The following is a 17,945-nucleotide window of genomic DNA, read 5'->3' on the forward strand; positions in this document are numbered from 1 at the left end:
TCATAATTCTTTACCACACAATTTAAATGTGAGGTGGGAAATATTTCATTAGCACAGACTATTAAAAATTCAAATAAAATGGAGACAGAGGAAGAGGATTGGAAATCATTTACAGCAAAGAAAAAAAAAGCTGAGTGATAATTTTGTCCCAATATACCTGCTGTCCAGTGGAGAAGCATAGTGCCATTCCGTGAAACAAAGGGTGCATTTTCTGAGAATCCCCCCCCCCCACACTTAAAAGCCTCTGATCACAGGGAGTTCAAGAGGGACAGACCCTGTGGGGGCATCTTTGAAAGGTAATGCTTCTGTAGGAGGATTTCAGACAAGACAAGGAAGGACAGCTCTGGGATTTGTCACCTCAATCCAAACTCCACCATGGTTCGACACACTGCCTCCGGCAGTAGTAGAAGCAACACTTCTGGTCTCCCTTGCAGCCTTTATCTTGGCTGCACTTGGGAATCATGGTGAAACGGCAGTTAAGATAAAACTCTGGGCAATACCCAGCTTTTTCCTCACCTGTAGAAAAACGTCACAAAGCAAGTCAAGGTCACGGTTGAGACACATGGAGGGCATCAGCGCCAACCTGGGTCATTTATCCCCTGCTTCCAGCATCACGGCCATCTCCTGGCAAGTGCTACCTCTTTAGATGGCCCAGCACCCCCAGGACTGCCAGGCCTTACCTTTGTGCCACCAGGATCCAGGTTGAGCCATAGGGAGGCAAAGGAGGACGGCCACAGTGAGTAGAAAGAGGCTGCTGGGCTTCATCATGCCAGGGAACTGCCCGGTGACTGTTGTCTGTCGGCTATGGTGGAGGACCACCGACAGGGGGAGCTGTGGTTCCCAGGACAGGAGGGCAGAAGTGCAGAAATGTCAGCGGTTTCCTTCAGTCCCCAGAAAGAGACACTGTGAAACAACATCCGGGTATGCCTTCCTAGCCTCTCCCCCATGGACTTGCCTCTTTTCAGGGTATTGCTTTATACCATGATTTAAAAAAAAAAAAAAATCCCAAGGTAAATGCATGGAATACTTCTTATTAACATTTTTTTTTTTTTTAGGCAATAAAGAAGGAGTTGCTTTTCCCAGGCCATGAAATCCTGCTCATCTCCTTACATATCTGGGCTCAGATTTGGTTGCCTTTGAGATCTTCCTTTTAACACTTTAAGATTTAAATGCCATCGACATCATCACAAAGACAAAACAAGATGACGGGCAAAGTGCGTTCTAGATTTATGGGGTAGAAAAAAAAAAGCCAAGCCAATTTGTACTGTGTGAGACTTAAGTTGAATGTGTAAGTAATATTTTATCCCTTAGTTCGTTCTTTTCATAATCTCTTAGAATGTGCAAAAGTTACATTTGTTGATAAAATTTGCAATGTGAACCACAGGACAAATAAGTGTGTCAGTTTTTTCTGCACTCCTGCTAAAGTGTGTGTTGTTTCTACTTGCTTGGTTGCTAGAATATACCTTTGCAAGCAATGTTTTTAAAAAAGAGTTTCCTTACTGTGTGTGCCCAGTAGAATTGGAACCAGAAGTGGGAGGCTAAAGTTTTGCTCTCTGCAACAAGTCTTCCCTTATTTCCTGGTTCTTCCCTGTAGCTCCTTGAAGGTTTTGCATCCTTTTGCTGTTGTTGTTGTATATCTGAGCTGCTGTTTTCTAGCTCTGGGTCGGCTGAACTCTGAGAGTTGCAGTTCACATGTAGAAAAAAAAATCCTTTCTACTTGGTTTAACCTTTAACAAAGCAATTTTGTTTTCATTTCCCAGATATTTTTCTGCATCTCCGAGCACTGACTTAGACCTTCTGGATTTTCAATCACATTTTGTATTACTTTTTTTTTTTCAGGGCCTGGGCACTGTTTTTGAGCTGTTTTTTTGCTCAAGGTTAGCACTCTACCACTTTGAGCACAGATCTACTTTTTATTTATTTATTTATTTATTTATTTTGTGCTTATTTGGAGATAAGAGTCTCAGGGACTTTCCTGCCCCGGCTGACTTTGAACCATAATCCTCGCATCTCAGCCTCCTGAGTACCTAGAATTACAGGTGTGAGCCATCAATTTATGGCTAGTATCACAATTTTATAATACTAAATTGCAAAGATAAATACATGAAAGGAAATTATATTCTAATCTTGCTATAAAAATAAATCCAAAAATATTAATAAAACTTAGTGCATTTTGTACATATATACATATGTATATGTGTAAAAAAAGATCTACCACACACGTGGGCTATTTCCCCCCTCCCTAGCAACATATGGTTAGTCTAAAATGTAAATAAGGTTAATAAGGTCAAGCTACAGTACCAGCACAAAAAAATGGGAAAAAAAATCTGAGTGAGGTCAGAGATAGGTTATTTAAAAATATGTAATGGGTAGAGAAAGAATAATAAAGAGAAGAACGCTTATGAAATTCAAGACAGTAAGCAAGACATGTGTACAACGTGTATGTGTTGTGAGCACTCAAGAGGAAGTAGAGAAAGGGGGTTGACAGCTGTTTTTAAAAGAAATAAAACCAGAAAAAAATGCCAAATTTGAAGATGCAAGCATCCAGATCTAAGAAGGTCAAAGATCTTTAACCAGATTTAATCCAACATAAGACGACTATGTGACAGAGCATGAACAAAACTTCAAGGTTGAAAGCCAAGAAAAGATCCTGAAGCAGCACGAGAAACAAAACAAAGAACATGTACGAGAATCCCAGTGCGACGCATGGCAGACTTACCAGCAGAAATCCTAGAGGCCTGGGAGGTTGGATGACATATTCAAGGCACACAAGGAAAGAAATCTATAAACCAAAGTTACTTACCCTGTACTGTCCTTGAAAGGTATGGGACACACATCAAGGGCTTCATTAGAAAATGAAATCCTAGAAACTTCAGCACCAGACCTGTTTTACAAGAAATGCTGGAGAGAGTCCCTCAACCTGAAAGAAAAGAACTTGTCCCTAGTAAATACACACACACACACACACACACACACACACACACACACACAACCAAATTTAAAATGTGCCAATCAACGTGTCATTGTAAAATATAAATCATATGTCTTTCATATTAAGGTTAAAGCTGCTCAAATGAATATAAACACATTCTACAGGGTATCCTTCAAGATGTTGATTGTGACATCAAAATTCAAAATCCACAGGTGCAATGAAATTAAATCACGGAGTTTTTGCTTTGCAATCGAACTTAGGATGTTGTCCACATAAAATAATTTTTTATAAGTATATTGTGTTTTTTTCTCTAAGTGGCATGCCAATCACAAACCAAAAATTATGATAGATATATTAGAGAAAGGATCCAAAACATGCTCTAAGAAGAAATTGAAATACAAAGACTGGGTCTAAGTGGCACCATCTTGGTGGATGCTGGGGACTTTTGGAAAACTCGTAGAGATGAAATCCATGTCCCCACCCCTGCTCCCAGGTGATGGGTGCCTGGATTCCTAGAAGCAGCGGCATGAGCAATAGGTTCCTGGACCTGCCAGACCTGTACTGTGAACTCACGAGACTCTGAGTTTTCCCTGTGACCCTGCTCTTCGGCTGTGACCCTGGGTAGGCCCAATCACCTCTGTCACCATTGCCTCCTTGTCTCCTGACTCTCCTCAGATCACCATGGAGTCCCTCTTCAATTCCCTAGTAGAGTTGATAATGGTTCGTTGAGATTGCTCTTCTGCTCTTTCTCTACTATTCTTGTGGCTCAAGTTTCCTAACAGTATTAAGTCCATCAGACACTGTAAGTTTTTGAGGGACGTGAGTCTGCCCACAGTCTCCGGCTTTCTAATAAAGACTTCCAATTCAACCTCTCAAAATGCAGTTTCTAGGGGTCTGGAGATATGGCCTAGTGGCAAGAGTGCTTGCCTCCTATACATGAGGGCCTGGATTCAATTCCCCAGCACCACATATACAGAAAATGGCCAGAAGTGGCGCTGTGGCTCAAGTGGCAGAGTGCTAGCCTTGAGCAAAAAGAATTCAGAGACAGTGAGTCCAAGCCCTAGGACTGGCAAAAAAACAAAAAAACTGTTTTAATCAAAATGTGGTTTCTGGGGCTGGAGATATGGCCTAGTGGCAAGAGAGCTTGCCTCGTATACATGAGGCCCTGGGTTCGATTCCCCAGCACCACATATACAGAAAACGGCCAGAAGTGGCGCTGTGGCTCAAGTGGCAGAGTGCTAGCCTTGAGCAAAAGGAAGCCAGGAACAGTGCTCAGGCCCTGAGTCCAAGGCCCAGGACTGGCCAAAAAAAAAAAAAAAAAAAAAATGTGGTTTCTCTGTATCTCTGGATTGAATTCACATATAATAAAGTCACTTACTTACAAAGAAATACTTCTTTTTTTATTAGGTGCTACTGGTGAGGCTTGAATGCTATCCCTGAACTTTCTTTTGCTCCAGGTGAGTGCTCTATCACTTAAGCCACAGCTCTGCTTCTGGCTTTTTGCTAGTTAATTGAAGATAAGAGTCTCACAAGCTTTCCTGCTTAGACTGACTTACAACCAGTATCCCCAGAGCTCAGCTTCCTGAGTAGCTAGTACTACAGGCAAAATTCATCAACATCCAGCTAAGGAAGTATTTTTAAGAGAGGAAGAAAGGGTTTACAGAACAACTGGGAATTCATTGGTTAAATTCCCTTATCTACTAATAGTTACCTTGAATATCAATGGTTCAGTCTCTCCAATTAAAATACTTAGTATGGTTGGGGCAGGGAATATGGCCTAGTGGCAAGAGTGCTTGACTCGTATACATGAAGTTCTTGGTTCGATTCCTCACCACCACTTATATAGAAAATAGCCAGGAGTGGCTCTGTGGCTCAAGTGGCAGCGTGCTAGCCTTGAACAAAAAGAAGCCAGGGACAGGGCTCAGGCCCTGAGTTCCAGGACTGGCAAAACAAAACAACAAACAACAAACAACAAAAAACAACCTTAGTATGGTTATAGTAAATGGTCTTGGTAAAATCAACACTCAGCTGCCTGGTGTTTACTAGAGACTCATGTCATGTGGAGAACAGAGACAATGAAAAAGAACAGATGAGAAGGAATCTATGAAGATGGGAAAGTAAAAGAGAACAGGAGTCAGCATAAAAGAAGTAACAGACTTTAAGCCACAAAATATTTTTAAAAGATACAAAAGAAGCTTATAAAGCAATGATAAGGATAGAAATTCAGCATAAGGAAGGTACCTCTTTGAGAAAGAAGTCCGGTCTTCTCAAAATCTTCTTTGTGTGAAGATGTGTGTGAAGATGACTCAGTCACATATAAGTAGAAACACCCCCCAAAACTACCACCCAAATCCCAGTGAGGACTAACAGAGTCAGTACAGTAGAAGAATTCAGGATCAACATACAAAGGCAGTAACACTGTCACAGGACAACAGTCAGTTATCTGAAACAGAAGTGTGTGTGTGTGTGTGTGTGTGTGTGTGTGTGTGTGTCCTAGGTCAAAAGTGAGTGGCAGATTTCTATTTCCTGTGAATTGGAGACTGCAGTTTGATGGTGGTATGGTGGCTGACTGTTGGGAGAGGGTGAGGCTCTTATTCCTAGCCCTGCCCTCAGAACAGGCCTATGGATGGATCTTTATCTCCCCATCTTCACATCCATCCATCTCCCAGGAGCTTCCAGGAGCCCCAAATCATAAGACCCAGAAACAAAAAAGAAGTGTCTATTGTTGGAAAGTGGATGAAAGGCTGCCTTAGTCCTAAGCATCAGTCTGGAGGGGAGAATGGACAACAGTTCACAGTGGATGGAGGGTAATTCTGCCCTGCAACCTGACAGGACATTAGTTACCTATTTCCCCTCCTCCCCACCTGCTGGGGCACAAGATGCTACAGTGAGGACCAGTACCCCCTTGTGGAAGAGAAGAGAATTGCAGTAGTGAGGTTACTACACTTGGCTCATGGCCTGAGAGTTTTAAAAGTCTTGTTAATACCAGGCACCGGCTGCCTTTCTAGCACATTCTGATGGGAATCTATTGTCATTTCCTTGTGATCTGAGTTTGCTCCTACCTAATGACTGGTGAGCTGTAGCAACTTTACACCTTTCAGTATCTATCTGGATGTGTTCTTTTATAAAATGCTTACTAAGTATCCTGCCTTTTAAAAATGGGTTATCTGCCTTTTTTTCCTTCCTAGTTTGTAGAAGAAAAAGATCCTCTCATGTATTCCTAAGGCAACTATGTCATAGTCTGGACTGCCACTCAAAGGGTCAGGCAGTGAACGCTTGGCCCCAGCTGGGTAGTGGGGTGGACTTCTTCACGTGGGAAGTGGGGAAAGAGTTGGGATGTGAGGACCATCCTAGGATTTGGGTCCCTTGGGAGCGTGCCGGTGAAATATCAACATCAGTGGGAGCCTGGATAGCTTTTAGCATGGCTGGTTATTGCAACTTCTAAGTTCTTGTCCATGAATATAAAGTATTGGAGGCCACATTAGCTCTTCACCCTCTCCACTCATCTTCTCCTTCCCATTAGTACCTATCCTCAAATAGGACTTGCTGTACATGCACGTTAATTTTCTACAGTACTTTGCTGTGGTGTTTTGCACAATTCTTTTGATTCCTATAAATGCAATCATCACATCTCCATCTTTATTTCTTGTTTTAGTACGGTGAGTCTTTTTTCCTTGATCACTTTAATGATGCGTTTGTTAACTGTGTGAATTTTCTTCAAAGTGGCTCTTTGGCTACTTGATTCTTTCTCTTTCTCTCCTCACTCTCTCTCTCTCTCTCTGTCTTTTGCTGGATGTACTAAGGTTTAAACTTAGGAACTTGTGCCTGTTAGACAAGCATCTTACCACTACAGCCACATCTTCAACAAATTCTCTATTATTTTCAATTACATGTTGTTTTTACATGTGTGTGTGTGTGTGTGTGTGTGTGTACTTTGAGTATTTTTTTTGTTTTTATCTTTATTCATACAAAGTGCTTTCTAATTTCTCTTGGAATGGGCTGCTATGAGCTGGTGAAGTGGAAGGCAGCAGTAGATTTGGAACTTCCCATGGCCTATTGCAGTTCGTCTCTGCCATTTATGGGTGCTTGTGAGTTTCTGAAGTCTCGCTAGGAAAAGGTCCTAGGAGGCCTTAGACATGGCTTGAGGAGCACAGGATGACTGCCCTGAATGCCCAGTTTCTAACCATCTACCTAAAAATGTGTCTGTGACTAGCATTCTCCTTAATACGCTGAGACACTCCCTTGTCTTTTGGAGCTCTTTAGTTCAGGAATGCCTCCCAGTCCTCTACACCTGGGAAAAGCAAGAGATCTCAGAAGTCAAAAGCAAATGATGCAGAAAGTTATGTTTTTATTGAAAAGCACATGTTTCAGGCATCCACAGGTTGAGAAATCCTGAAGAAAAGCAAGTGGGGGGAGGGGCGCCACCGATGTCCCAAGGGTCTGGGGTCATGTGGTAGAACAGATCTTGAAGACATCACAGACTGCACTCAGGTTAGAGGACCCTTAGGGAAAGAGAGGACTGTGAGTGGTATGATCATGGAGAAGGCATGGATGCCATATTTGACCACTGTCCCTTTTAGCATCAACTGGGCCAACTCATGCATAGTCTTATGCTAGGCCACCAGTGGTCAGCTGGGGACATGGCCTATGTTGCTCGCCCTTTCTTCAGTTGAAGTATTATTTAACACAGGCCTACAGGAAGCATCCTTTTCCTTCATTGGGCTTCAGATTTCTCTCTTGGCATTGTGAACACGCAATGGGGAAAAGTGTGTTCTCTCCCCCTTTAGTCAACTCTGATGTCACAGGCAGACATCTTTCTCTATGTTCATTCCCTCCTTGTAGTCTGAAAGAAACAGTACGAAAGTCCTTGGACCCGCTCTCTCTGAGAAGGACAGCCATACCCAAAACAGGGATGCGAGAATGCTCAATAGTATGCAGAAAGATCAAATAGTATTTTTTGATGCTTTAGATCAATATAAGCAAGAAATAAAATTTTACTAATATGGTGTAGAATAATTAACAATGATTACACCAGCAACTTACCAATTTGCATGGGCAGAACAAAAAAGTTATTTGCTAAGTCTAGGTAAAAGGAAACCATCGCAAATATTTACTAAGAGTAGAAATTCAATGCCTAACGACAGCCCAGGTAGCTTTTTATTCCTCTAATCAGGAGATTAGCTCATCTCCTACCCCCCACACCCCCAAAGAAAAAGTAAATTGGTAAAACAGCACTGTTATGGAAGCGAATAAGAAGTCTTGATCACATAAAATGAGTCCAGGAAGGCTTCATCTACCACTTCTAAACATCAGGGTAGGTATCTTTCCTGTATCGTAGGAAACTTACCTCCAAATTGGTCCTGGTCTTCAGTGTATTATTGAAGATATTGTTCCACAGAGTCTTGGATTTGACCTCCCTTGACAAATCGTTGCTGCATTACCTCTTCACTGGGGTATTGTGATTGCCCTTTAAATGAGACCTGTCTTTCTTGGAATTGTGTGCCTTTTGTTCCCCCATAGAAGGAGCCTCCCTTGGTTTTCATGTAGTGACTAGCTCCCTTGAGCTGTTGGGAAGAGCCTTTGGTTCCAAAGTAGCTTCCTTTGGTGCCTAAATATTGACCTGACCTTCCCTTTGCTTGGCTTATACCAAAATGTTTACGGACTTGTGACTCTCCACTGGCATGCTTAGTAGCGATGACTTGGGCTTTGGTATGGCCTAATCCTCCTGCCTGGCAAAGGGTGGCTTTTTTTTTGGATATATAGGCTTTCCTACTTTGTGTTTGTTGCAAGGCTAGATCACTGTCCTGCAACTGGCTTTTAGTTTGGCCCAGAAAACTTTCTTCACTTGAAATTCCTTTGACGCCTTTTTGTCCAACATGTTGACGAGCTTTTTGCTGTGTCAGTAGATATTCATAGGATCTATCTGGCAACTGGTTTTTCATCTGACCTAGTAATTGATAATAATAATAAAAAAAAGTTATATAATCTCCCATCTCTCCTTTAAAGCCTATCCAGACATTTTGTATCAATTTATTCATGACCCTCTACCCACCCCCGGACATCTGGATTCTGGTAAAGACTCAGTTCTTACCAAGAAGAAGGGCTTGCTGGAAACAAAGGTTTGGCTCAAGTAGTAGATCGCCAGCCTTGAATGTCAAAGCTCAAGGACAGCACTCTAGGCCTTGAGTTCAAGCCTCGGTACCAGCATAAAAGAAGAAGGGCTGCCTTGAAGAAATTCCTGCTCAGCCCCAGAATAATAACCTCAGGGGGTCTGCTCCTTGAAGTATCTTCCCTCTGCTCAAACCTCCCCACTCACCTTGGAATGCAACGCCAGCTGCTTGCTTCTCTAGAACAAAGAGCAGAGAAAGGACGAAGATGATGCTGGGCTTCATCTTGCCAAAATACATCTTGGCTGAGAGCTGATGGCTGCCTCTCATTTATATCTTCCTGGACTGTGTGCACCATGGGTGGGGCTGAGGCTTAGAAGCACCGCCCTTTCTTGCTTATCTTTAATGCCAGCTTCCTCCCCTCCTCTCAGTTGGGGGCATTGCTAATGTCCCTAGGAGCATTGAGCAGGGAGAGCAATGTGAGAGGCCTTTTCCTCCTCCCACAAGCTCCAGGAAAACCTTTGCCATATATATTGCTATATTATATTATAACCTAGTGTTTCCTGTGTCTCAAAAAAAAAAATAAATCAGTCCTGAGTGGGGATGAGACTTCAAGTTACAAAAGTAACCAGAACGTGATCATGCTTCCGTAGTCCATGCTGCCAAGGTTCAAAAGCTCCATCACAGGCCACGTGGCTACTGTATATGTTTTTGATACACTGTGTATTGTATATATGTCTACCTGATCTAGGGAAGGAAAAGAAAAACAGGGTGTAGGATATCACAAGAATTGTACACACTGCCCTATTATGTAACTGTACCCCTTTTGCACAACACCGTGTCAAAAATTTTTTTAATTAATAAAAAAAAAATAAAAAGCTCCATCATAGGTTTCAGCCATATTGACCCTGCTTGCTACAAACTGAGCCTGGAATACTTTTCACCTGTGTAGCAGCAATCACAGGTGATGAAAGACGCAGAAGACAAGTGAACTTAAGGGAGCCAAGCGGAACTTTTAAAAAGGAAATGGTGGGCTTTGGGGGATGTAACTAGGTGGTAGAACAATTTCCTGTCATTTGGGAGGCCCTCGGTTTGATCCTTAGCTCTGAAAATATAAACGAATGGCTGGGGCACATAAATATCCAGCGTTACCTTGAAGTTCCTAGCCATCACAAAAAGCTGTCGAATACTTTATACCAAAAGAAGTAAGAACTGTTTGCTTATATGTTGTGTGGACTGTAATAACATTTAGGAGATGCATACAGTTTTGGTGGGTTGTCAGCTGGGGAATGGAGAACAACCACAATCTTTTCAAGAAGTGTCCATGAACAGTGGAATGTGAGTTGAGACTCTTCTGGTGGGCTAGAGAACTAAAGGGAAGTCTTAAATAATGATGGCAATGATGACTGGAAAAAGAAGGAAGAACATGGTTTCCTCCCTAGTCATATGCCCCATTCTTATAATTCCAGATACTCCAAGAGCAGAGATAGGAAGATTGCAATTTCACAGCCAGTCCAAGGAAAGTTAGTGAGACCCTATCTCAGAAACAAACCAATAACAACAACAAAAGGCTGGGGCTGCTGCTCAAGTGGTAGAGCACTTACTTGCAAAGCGGGAAGAAGGGCCTGGGTACAATCTCCAGTACTGACAGAGAGAGAGAGAGAGAGAAAGGGAGGAAGGGTGGGAGGGAGGAAGGGAGGGAGAGAGAGAGAGAGAGAGAGAGAGAGAGAGAGAGAGAGAGAGATTGAGAGCACTGGTTTCCTTATTGGATTCTTGTCTTGAAATCTACTTTAAGTATACAGTATTTGTGTGTGTGTATAATTTTTTAAATTACCATTAAGTGGTTGTACAAAGGAGTTTCAATTCATGTCAGTTTATGAATATAACACATCTTGAATAAGATCACCCCTTTCATCATCCCTCCCCCCCCCACCCTGCATCACAGTATGTTTTCAATGCAGGAGATTTCCAGCAGAGGTATTAAACTATTGTACTTCCAATATTTTCCACCGTTGATGCACTTGTTAATGCATTGAAACAGGAAGCAAAGCAAGTACTTTCACCTTATGTACAAATGTGCTGCTCTGCCTTTGTGTATTACGCGGTACAGGGTCTCCTGTGGCATCCTTCCCATTGGCTGATGGAGATTGTGGTATGGGTACCTCAGGGAGAAGAGCAGAGAACCTGCACAAGGAGTCAGTACGCATGTGCAGCATTTTGGGGGGGATTAGTTCAGGAGGGAAGATGGCTTGAAGACGTATTTTCAGCCATTCTGTCCTAAAATCCTAATCTGTCATGAGGAGTGAGATAAGGAAGAGGAAAGGAAGTAATCAACCATGTTTTTTTACGTAAGAGCAGGTGGATTAAAAATTAATCTATCATAAGACATGTGAGCTACGCACTTTTACTCTGATCTCCGACCAAGGTTTTCTCTTTGTCCTAAGGGCAGTGATTTCCCTCTGGAGAGATCTCAGCAGATTGAGTTGAAATTACCCTGATGTAGCACTGCTTTTCATGCTCGGCAACTGTACAACTGTACACCTTCCACATTTTTTTAATGTTTCTGGGTTTGTTCGAATGTTTCATTTTTGAAAATATTTTTATTATCTTTAAGTAGTTTTACAAAGGAGCTGCCATTCAACAAAGCAGTTTATGAATATAATGTCACCTTTCATCATTTCATTATTTTCACCCAACCCTCCCTCCCAACTTCACCCCTTCCCCTACTTGTTTTGTTGTTGTTGGTCATGGGGCTTGAACTTGGGGCCTGGACTCTCTTTTCCTTGAGCTCTTTTGCTCAAGGCTAGTGCTCTACCACTTTGAGCCACAGCTTCACTTCTGGTTTTCTGGTGGTTTATTGGAGATAAGAGTCTAATGGACTTTCCTTTCCCAGGCTGGCTTTGAACTATGATCATCAGAGTTTAGCCTCCTGAGTAGCAAGGATGACAGGTATAAACCCTCAGCCCCCGGTTTTCTTAATTTTGTAGGATATATATTGAATTTGTTCCTGCATCCCCCCCTTTCTTCTCTTCATTCATCAAACTCCTGACCTCACCTCATGTCTGTCAAGTACTCATTTCCCACTGTTTATTTTGTTGAACTATGATTTTGCCTTTCTAAGGAATTACCCTAAATGTACTGTATTTCAGTTAATACATTATGTACACTTGCATACCACCCATGGTATTTACTTATACTTATTTATAACCCAAGTCTATCTTCCACATATAAGAGAAAACATGCAAGCTTTGTCTCTCTGGGCCTGACTTACTTCACTTAACATATCTTTTTTTCTAGGTTCTTCTATCCACTTCTTTTGGGAAAGTACCCACAGCCATCTCTTTCAGAGCTTACTAGCAAAAGGATCTGATAACTTTGATTCTATCTTTGGATCAAAGAATATCTTTTGACTAATTCAGTGTGTAAAAGATACAAGTAAAAACTGAGGGGTCAAGATTTAATATTCATATCAGAAGGAAGTCTACTGAAGTTTGGAAAAAAAAATCGTTTCAAAATTCCCAGCAGGGCTGGGAATGTGGCTTAGCGGTAGAGTGCTCACCTAGCATGCATGAAACCCTGGGTTCGATTCCTCAGCACCATGTAAACAGAAAAAGCCAGAAATGGCGCTGTGGCTCAAGTGGTAGAGTGCTAGCCTTAAGCAAAAAGAAGCCAGGGACAGTGCTCAGCCCCAGTTCAAGCCCCAGAACTGGCAAAAAAAAAAAAAAAAAGATTTGAGTTTGAGGCCAGCCTAGGCCAAAAAAGAAAAAAATATGTTACAAAGACTTTGTCTCAAAGAACAAAGCCAAGCGTGGTGACATATAACTGTAACCCTAGCTACTGGGTTACGAAACACTGTCTGAGGCTTGCTCAGGCAAAAGCATGATACTTTATCTGAAAAATAATCAAAGCAAAAAAGACTAAGAGTATGTCTTAAGCAGTGGAGTGCTTGCCTTGTACGTACAAGGCCTTGAATTAAAAACCTGCTCCAAGTTCCCCAATATAGCCTTCAAACAAAAAAAATTATAATGAAAATTTCTAGTAAAAATGGAAACAGACACCAGTAATTTAGAAAAACAGGGGGGAAATGAGTGAATAAAATACTATAGGTATTGCTTCTTGGTAGGTCATCAAAAACTCTTCCTGAATAATTTTTTAAATGTAAGACAGCTTAAAATGGCATCATCTGACCCAAGAATGGAAAATGGCATGTTTGGTGAACGGAAGAGGAAAATTAAAGATGTTTTGTCGAGAGACACAGGGTAAAAAAAAGATAAACAACTACAAAAGCAATATTTGCAAAACTGTTTGGTGTAAATGAACTGAACAGCTCATGGGGGGGGGAAGGGAAAAGGGGAGGGGGGTGGAGGGAATGAGGGACGGGGTAACAAACAGTACAAGAAATGTATCCAATGCCTAACGTATGAAACTGTAACCTCTCTGTACATCAGTTTCATAATAAAAATTTAAAAAAAAGATGTTTTGTCCTTTGTATGCAAGATTACTCAGCAATTAAGAAAAGATAATAAGGGCTGGTATTGTGGCTTAGCAGTAGAGTGCTTGCCTAGCATGCATGAAGCCCTGGGTTCAATTCCTCAGTACCACACAAACAGAAAAAGCCAGTAGTGGTGCTGTGGCTGAAAAGGTAAAGTGCTAGCCTTGAGCAAAAGAAGCTCAAGGACAGTGCCCAGGCCCTAAGTCCAAGCCCCAGGACTTTAAAGTAACAATTATAAAAAAGGGAAAAAAAATCTAAGGAATGAACTTCCACATGATCTAGCCATACCACTTCTAGGTAATATAAAAAACAAAATCAGCCTGGCATTGGTGGTTTACGCCTGTAAGGTGACGTACAGAAGGGTTATGGGTAAAGAGTACATTTCTTTTTGGACCCTGTCACCCTTTCTCTCACTCTGTCCAGTTTTGACCTCCCATCCCCACCCACAAGTTTGCATAGTTCATTTTAAACATAGTGCTCACTGCGGCCTTGGTTCACCCTTTGTCCTTCCATTCCTGTGCACCCTTTCCCCATGTATTTATTAACCATTTGTACTTCTTCATTTGAAAACTGTCTGTTCTGTGGCATGGCCCCATCTATCAATTGGATTACTTGTTCTTTCAGTGCTTAGTTTTTTATAAGTTCTTTGTGTATCCTAGATATTGATTACCTATTGGATGAATATCTGGCAAATATTGTCTCCCATTCTCTCTCTCTCTTCCCATCTCCCATCTCTTCATGCCACTACCTATTTTTTTGTGTTATATTCTACCTTTAAAATAGAATAAAAACAAAAGGTCTGCAGTTAGATGTGTTTTTCCCCCCTCTTTGTTTTATGCCAATTGTATAAACCCTATAAGAAAGAGATACCTCTATCAAGTTCACACAGTAGGACAGGCAGGGACATCTTGGTTTAATCTATCATTAAATGCAACTGGCTGACTTGGTTAAATTATTTCTAATGTAGTTTTTCTGATTCCAGCTTATGCCTAGTTATTTGCATCCTAATACCTGGACTCTATTATTCATTAAAAATGATTACTGTCTTTGAAACTGTTGATCCAAAGGAATGTGGAATTCACAGCATGATAAAGGTTCATGAGAAATATGACTTTCGATCATGATTCAATTGGCCTTAGCCCCCATGTAGGCCTTGTCTTGCCTACCTAGGGCACTGTGGGACATAAATCCCAGGGAAGAGATTATTTCTGCCTTTATTACCTAGCTGCCTTCCCAATTCTCCAGAACCGAGATTGCATTCTCTCTAAACCTCAGTAATACGGAACCATCTGTGAGAGAGAGAACAGGGTATGTAGAGATTTCCAAGCCTCTAACTCTTTCAAGGGCACATCTGTCTTATGCTGGTAACTTTAGAGAGGATGTCAGAAACAGGGGAGGAATTGTGCATTTGTGTTTGACTGGCATTAAGGAAGGTCACCTACAATGACTTTGGAGTTACTTACAGTGACTTGTCTGGCAGATATGCAGTATCCATAACAGGAGGAAAGACCATTCTCCACCTGCAGATCTTACTTTCATACTTAAGATTCAACAAAGCAACATGCGCCAGAACCCTTGTCTCCTGTCTGAGGCATCCTGCTCCTATCTGATGGTCCGTGGTCGGCCTTAAGGCTAAACGATAGAGCAATTGCTGGTCAGCCTAGAGAAAACTTGAGCCACATCACCTGCCCTGTTTAAACAGGGAAAACAATCTTCTACCCAGCCCCCGCCCCACTCAGGGGTAATCAGGCACCAGCGCTAAGATGTGAAAAGAGGCACCCGGTGTACATCAGCTCTTGACATTTCCCTAAGCACATCATACCCTTTCATCTGACAGAACCCCAAGTATTCGTTGATAACACGGATCAAGAACTACATTCTCACATCAAGGACCAAACCACTGGGTCACAGAGAGGACGCCGAAGGGCTTTCATGATCACAGAGCGCTCCGTAGCAGTGTGGAGCCTTAGAAGGAAGATATGGAGCTAATGGTTTCATAAGGTCACATTTGAAGGGTCCCCGGGACGGAGGAAAACATTCCGGATGACAGAACAGCATAGGGCAAAGCACGAAGCAAAAGTTAAATACACGAACTGTAATCCTCCTGTACATTATCTTTATAGAAACCATTAAAAAATAAAAATTAATAAAAAGAAGAGGCTGAAGCGAGATAGTGAGGGTGATCTTTCAGAAACTTGGGGGGTGGGAAAATGACCTGTTCCTAGTGGGGACCCATCACATTCACTCATTTTTCACAATTTAATGATCTCAACTTGGTTGTACATTGAACTCATGATCTCGGTGACAGCCTCTTTTCACTGTGAAAAGGAACAAGAGAATCCATAAAGCAGTCACTCTAACTCCTCCATTTTCCAGCTGATAGAGCTGAGACCTCCAAATTGTTAAGAATTTATCCAAATTAGTTAGCAAATCCACTGTTTAAGGATCAGTGAGGGCTGGGAATATGGTCTAATGGCAAGAGTGCTCGCCTCGTGAAGCCCTGGGTTCGATTCCTCAGCACCACATACATAGAAAATGGCCAGAAGTGGCGCTGTGGCTCAAGTGGTAGAGTGCTAGCCTTGGGCAAAAAGAAGCCAGGGACAGTGCTGAGGCCCTGAGTTCAGGCCCCAGGACTGGCAAAAAACAAAAACAAAAAAACCCAAAAGGATTAATGAGATGTTACAGCTGTCACTGAAGTAGGGAGACAAAGTCTGGCGGGCGCCATTTTGGCCATATGTTAAAAGGTAAGATCTGGCATCTTGTCTTCATGTTGGGGGAAGGTGAAGTGCCCCCCAGCCCCCCTCCCCCCCCCGTGATGGGTCTGCCTAAAACCTGGAGATGGGGTGAGCACTTGGCCTATAGGTTACTGAATCTGTCAGTCCAGTGCCTGGGACTGGGGATTTCCTGTGACCCTGCCCCCCTGACCTGACCCTATATAGGACCCAACCAGCTCAGGCGCCATTACACCATGCCACGTGTCTCTCCTTGCTTGCCTCCTGTCTCCTAGCTGGACTCCAGTCACCATGGCGTCCCCAGTCAGCTCTCCATTGGAGCTGAATTGGTTTGTTGGTATCATTGTTGTTCTATCTTTCCTCCCTGGCCTGTTTCCTAACAGTGTTAAGTGTATTTGTGGGCTGCAGGGCTTTGTAACAATGGGCTGCCTGCAGACTGCTACCGCTCTAGTAAAGACTCCAAGATTCAGCCTTTCAAAATGTGGCTTCTCTGATTTATCACCTTACAACATCACAGCAAGCCAGGAGTTAACTCTTCTTCACCCCATGAGATGACTTGCATACTCTTTGCTGCCTTTGCTATCCAGAATATTTTATTAATTTAAAAGACAATTTCCTTTGTAAAACAAAGCAAAGTTCAGAGCTAGGTTTCCTGCTGTACAACTGTAATTGAGCAGCTAGAGGCTGAGGAAGGAGGCTTACCAACACGAAGCCAGTCTTGAATAGAACCCAAGACTGTGTCCCCTACCAATTTTTATAAAACCAATGTTTTATTACTCTCTGAGAAGTATTTCTTCTCAGTGCTGTATTTTGGAAGAAAAAAAAAGCAGGATTCCTGAGAAGTGAGTGTCCTGGTGAAATGTGAATCTGAAATTCTACAACTGAATATTAAGAACAATGCAACCTCATAAACACATTCCTTCAAGAGAATCAGAAATCTGACACTTCAAATTTCATGTGTAGAAATAGCAACAGCTTTCCAGTAGAGAAAAATTTTTGGACTTGAATGTCCCTCTTCTTTAAAGAGTAAAGGGGGTGGGACAGAAACATGTAGTTAAAGAAGAGAAGCTTTCCTTTGTGTATGGAGAGGGCACCTGAAAGCTACTCTATTAAGCAACATTCCAGGATTCCATCTTGAGGATCCAATGACTAAGAATTCTCACTTTGGAACTCTTGGTGGGACATTCCATGGAGCCTTTTCACATCTAAGCATCTTTGAGTGATGAAAGTTACTTTCAAAAACAACTACTTAGCTGGGCACTGGTGGCTCACACTTGTAATCCTAACTACTCAGGAGGCTGAGATCTGAGGATTGGGGTTCAAAGCCAGCCCTTGCAGAAAAGTCTGTGAGACTCTTATTGCCAATTAAACACACACACACACAAAAGCCAGACATGGAGCTGTAGCTCAAGTGGTAGAGCACCAGCATTGAGCAACAAAACTAAGGGACAGCACTCAGGCCCTGAGTTCAAGCCCCAGGACTGGCATAAAAAAAAACAGAACAAAACAAAAAGGAACCAATTAAAATGTCTGAGAGAGTCGTTAGAGTACTAGTGGCTCATGCCCGAAATTTTAGCTACTCAGGAAGCTGAGACCTGAGGACTGTGGTTTAAAGTCAGCTTGGGCTTACTCTATGCTCCAATTAATCACCAAAATGCCAGAAGTGAATCTGAGGCTCAAGT

At 42.2% G+C, this 17,945-nt stretch overlaps 1 protein-coding gene and 1 long non-coding RNA gene across 2 annotated transcripts; both read right to left on the bottom strand.

The window, feature by feature from the left end:
- Positions 1 to 358: 358 nt before the first annotated feature.
- Wfdc12 (WAP four-disulfide core domain 12) lies at positions 359 to 765 on the bottom strand. Its single transcript, XM_048347477.1, has 2 exons — positions 681 to 765; positions 359 to 516 (listed from the first exon to the last, which is right to left on the bottom strand). Exons 1-2 carry the CDS (start codon positions 763 to 765, stop codon positions 359 to 361), a joined length of 243 nt encoding a protein of 80 aa, XP_048203434.1.
- A 6,495-nt stretch (positions 766 to 7,260) lies between these two features.
- Positions 7,261 to 9,372, bottom strand: LOC125353822. Its single transcript, XR_007211364.1, has 3 exons — positions 9,249 to 9,372; positions 8,280 to 8,879; positions 7,261 to 7,434 (listed from the first exon to the last, which is right to left on the bottom strand). It is a non-coding gene; the product is annotated as an uncharacterized LOC125353822 (long non-coding RNA).
- Between the last annotated feature and the right edge of the window lie 8,573 nt (positions 9,373 to 17,945).

The sequence above is a fragment of the Perognathus longimembris genome, chromosome 6, assembly GCF_023159225.1.
Source record: "Perognathus longimembris pacificus isolate PPM17 chromosome 6, ASM2315922v1, whole genome shotgun sequence".
In the NCBI taxonomy this organism is placed as follows: Eukaryota; Metazoa; Chordata; class Mammalia; order Rodentia; family Heteromyidae; genus Perognathus; species Perognathus longimembris.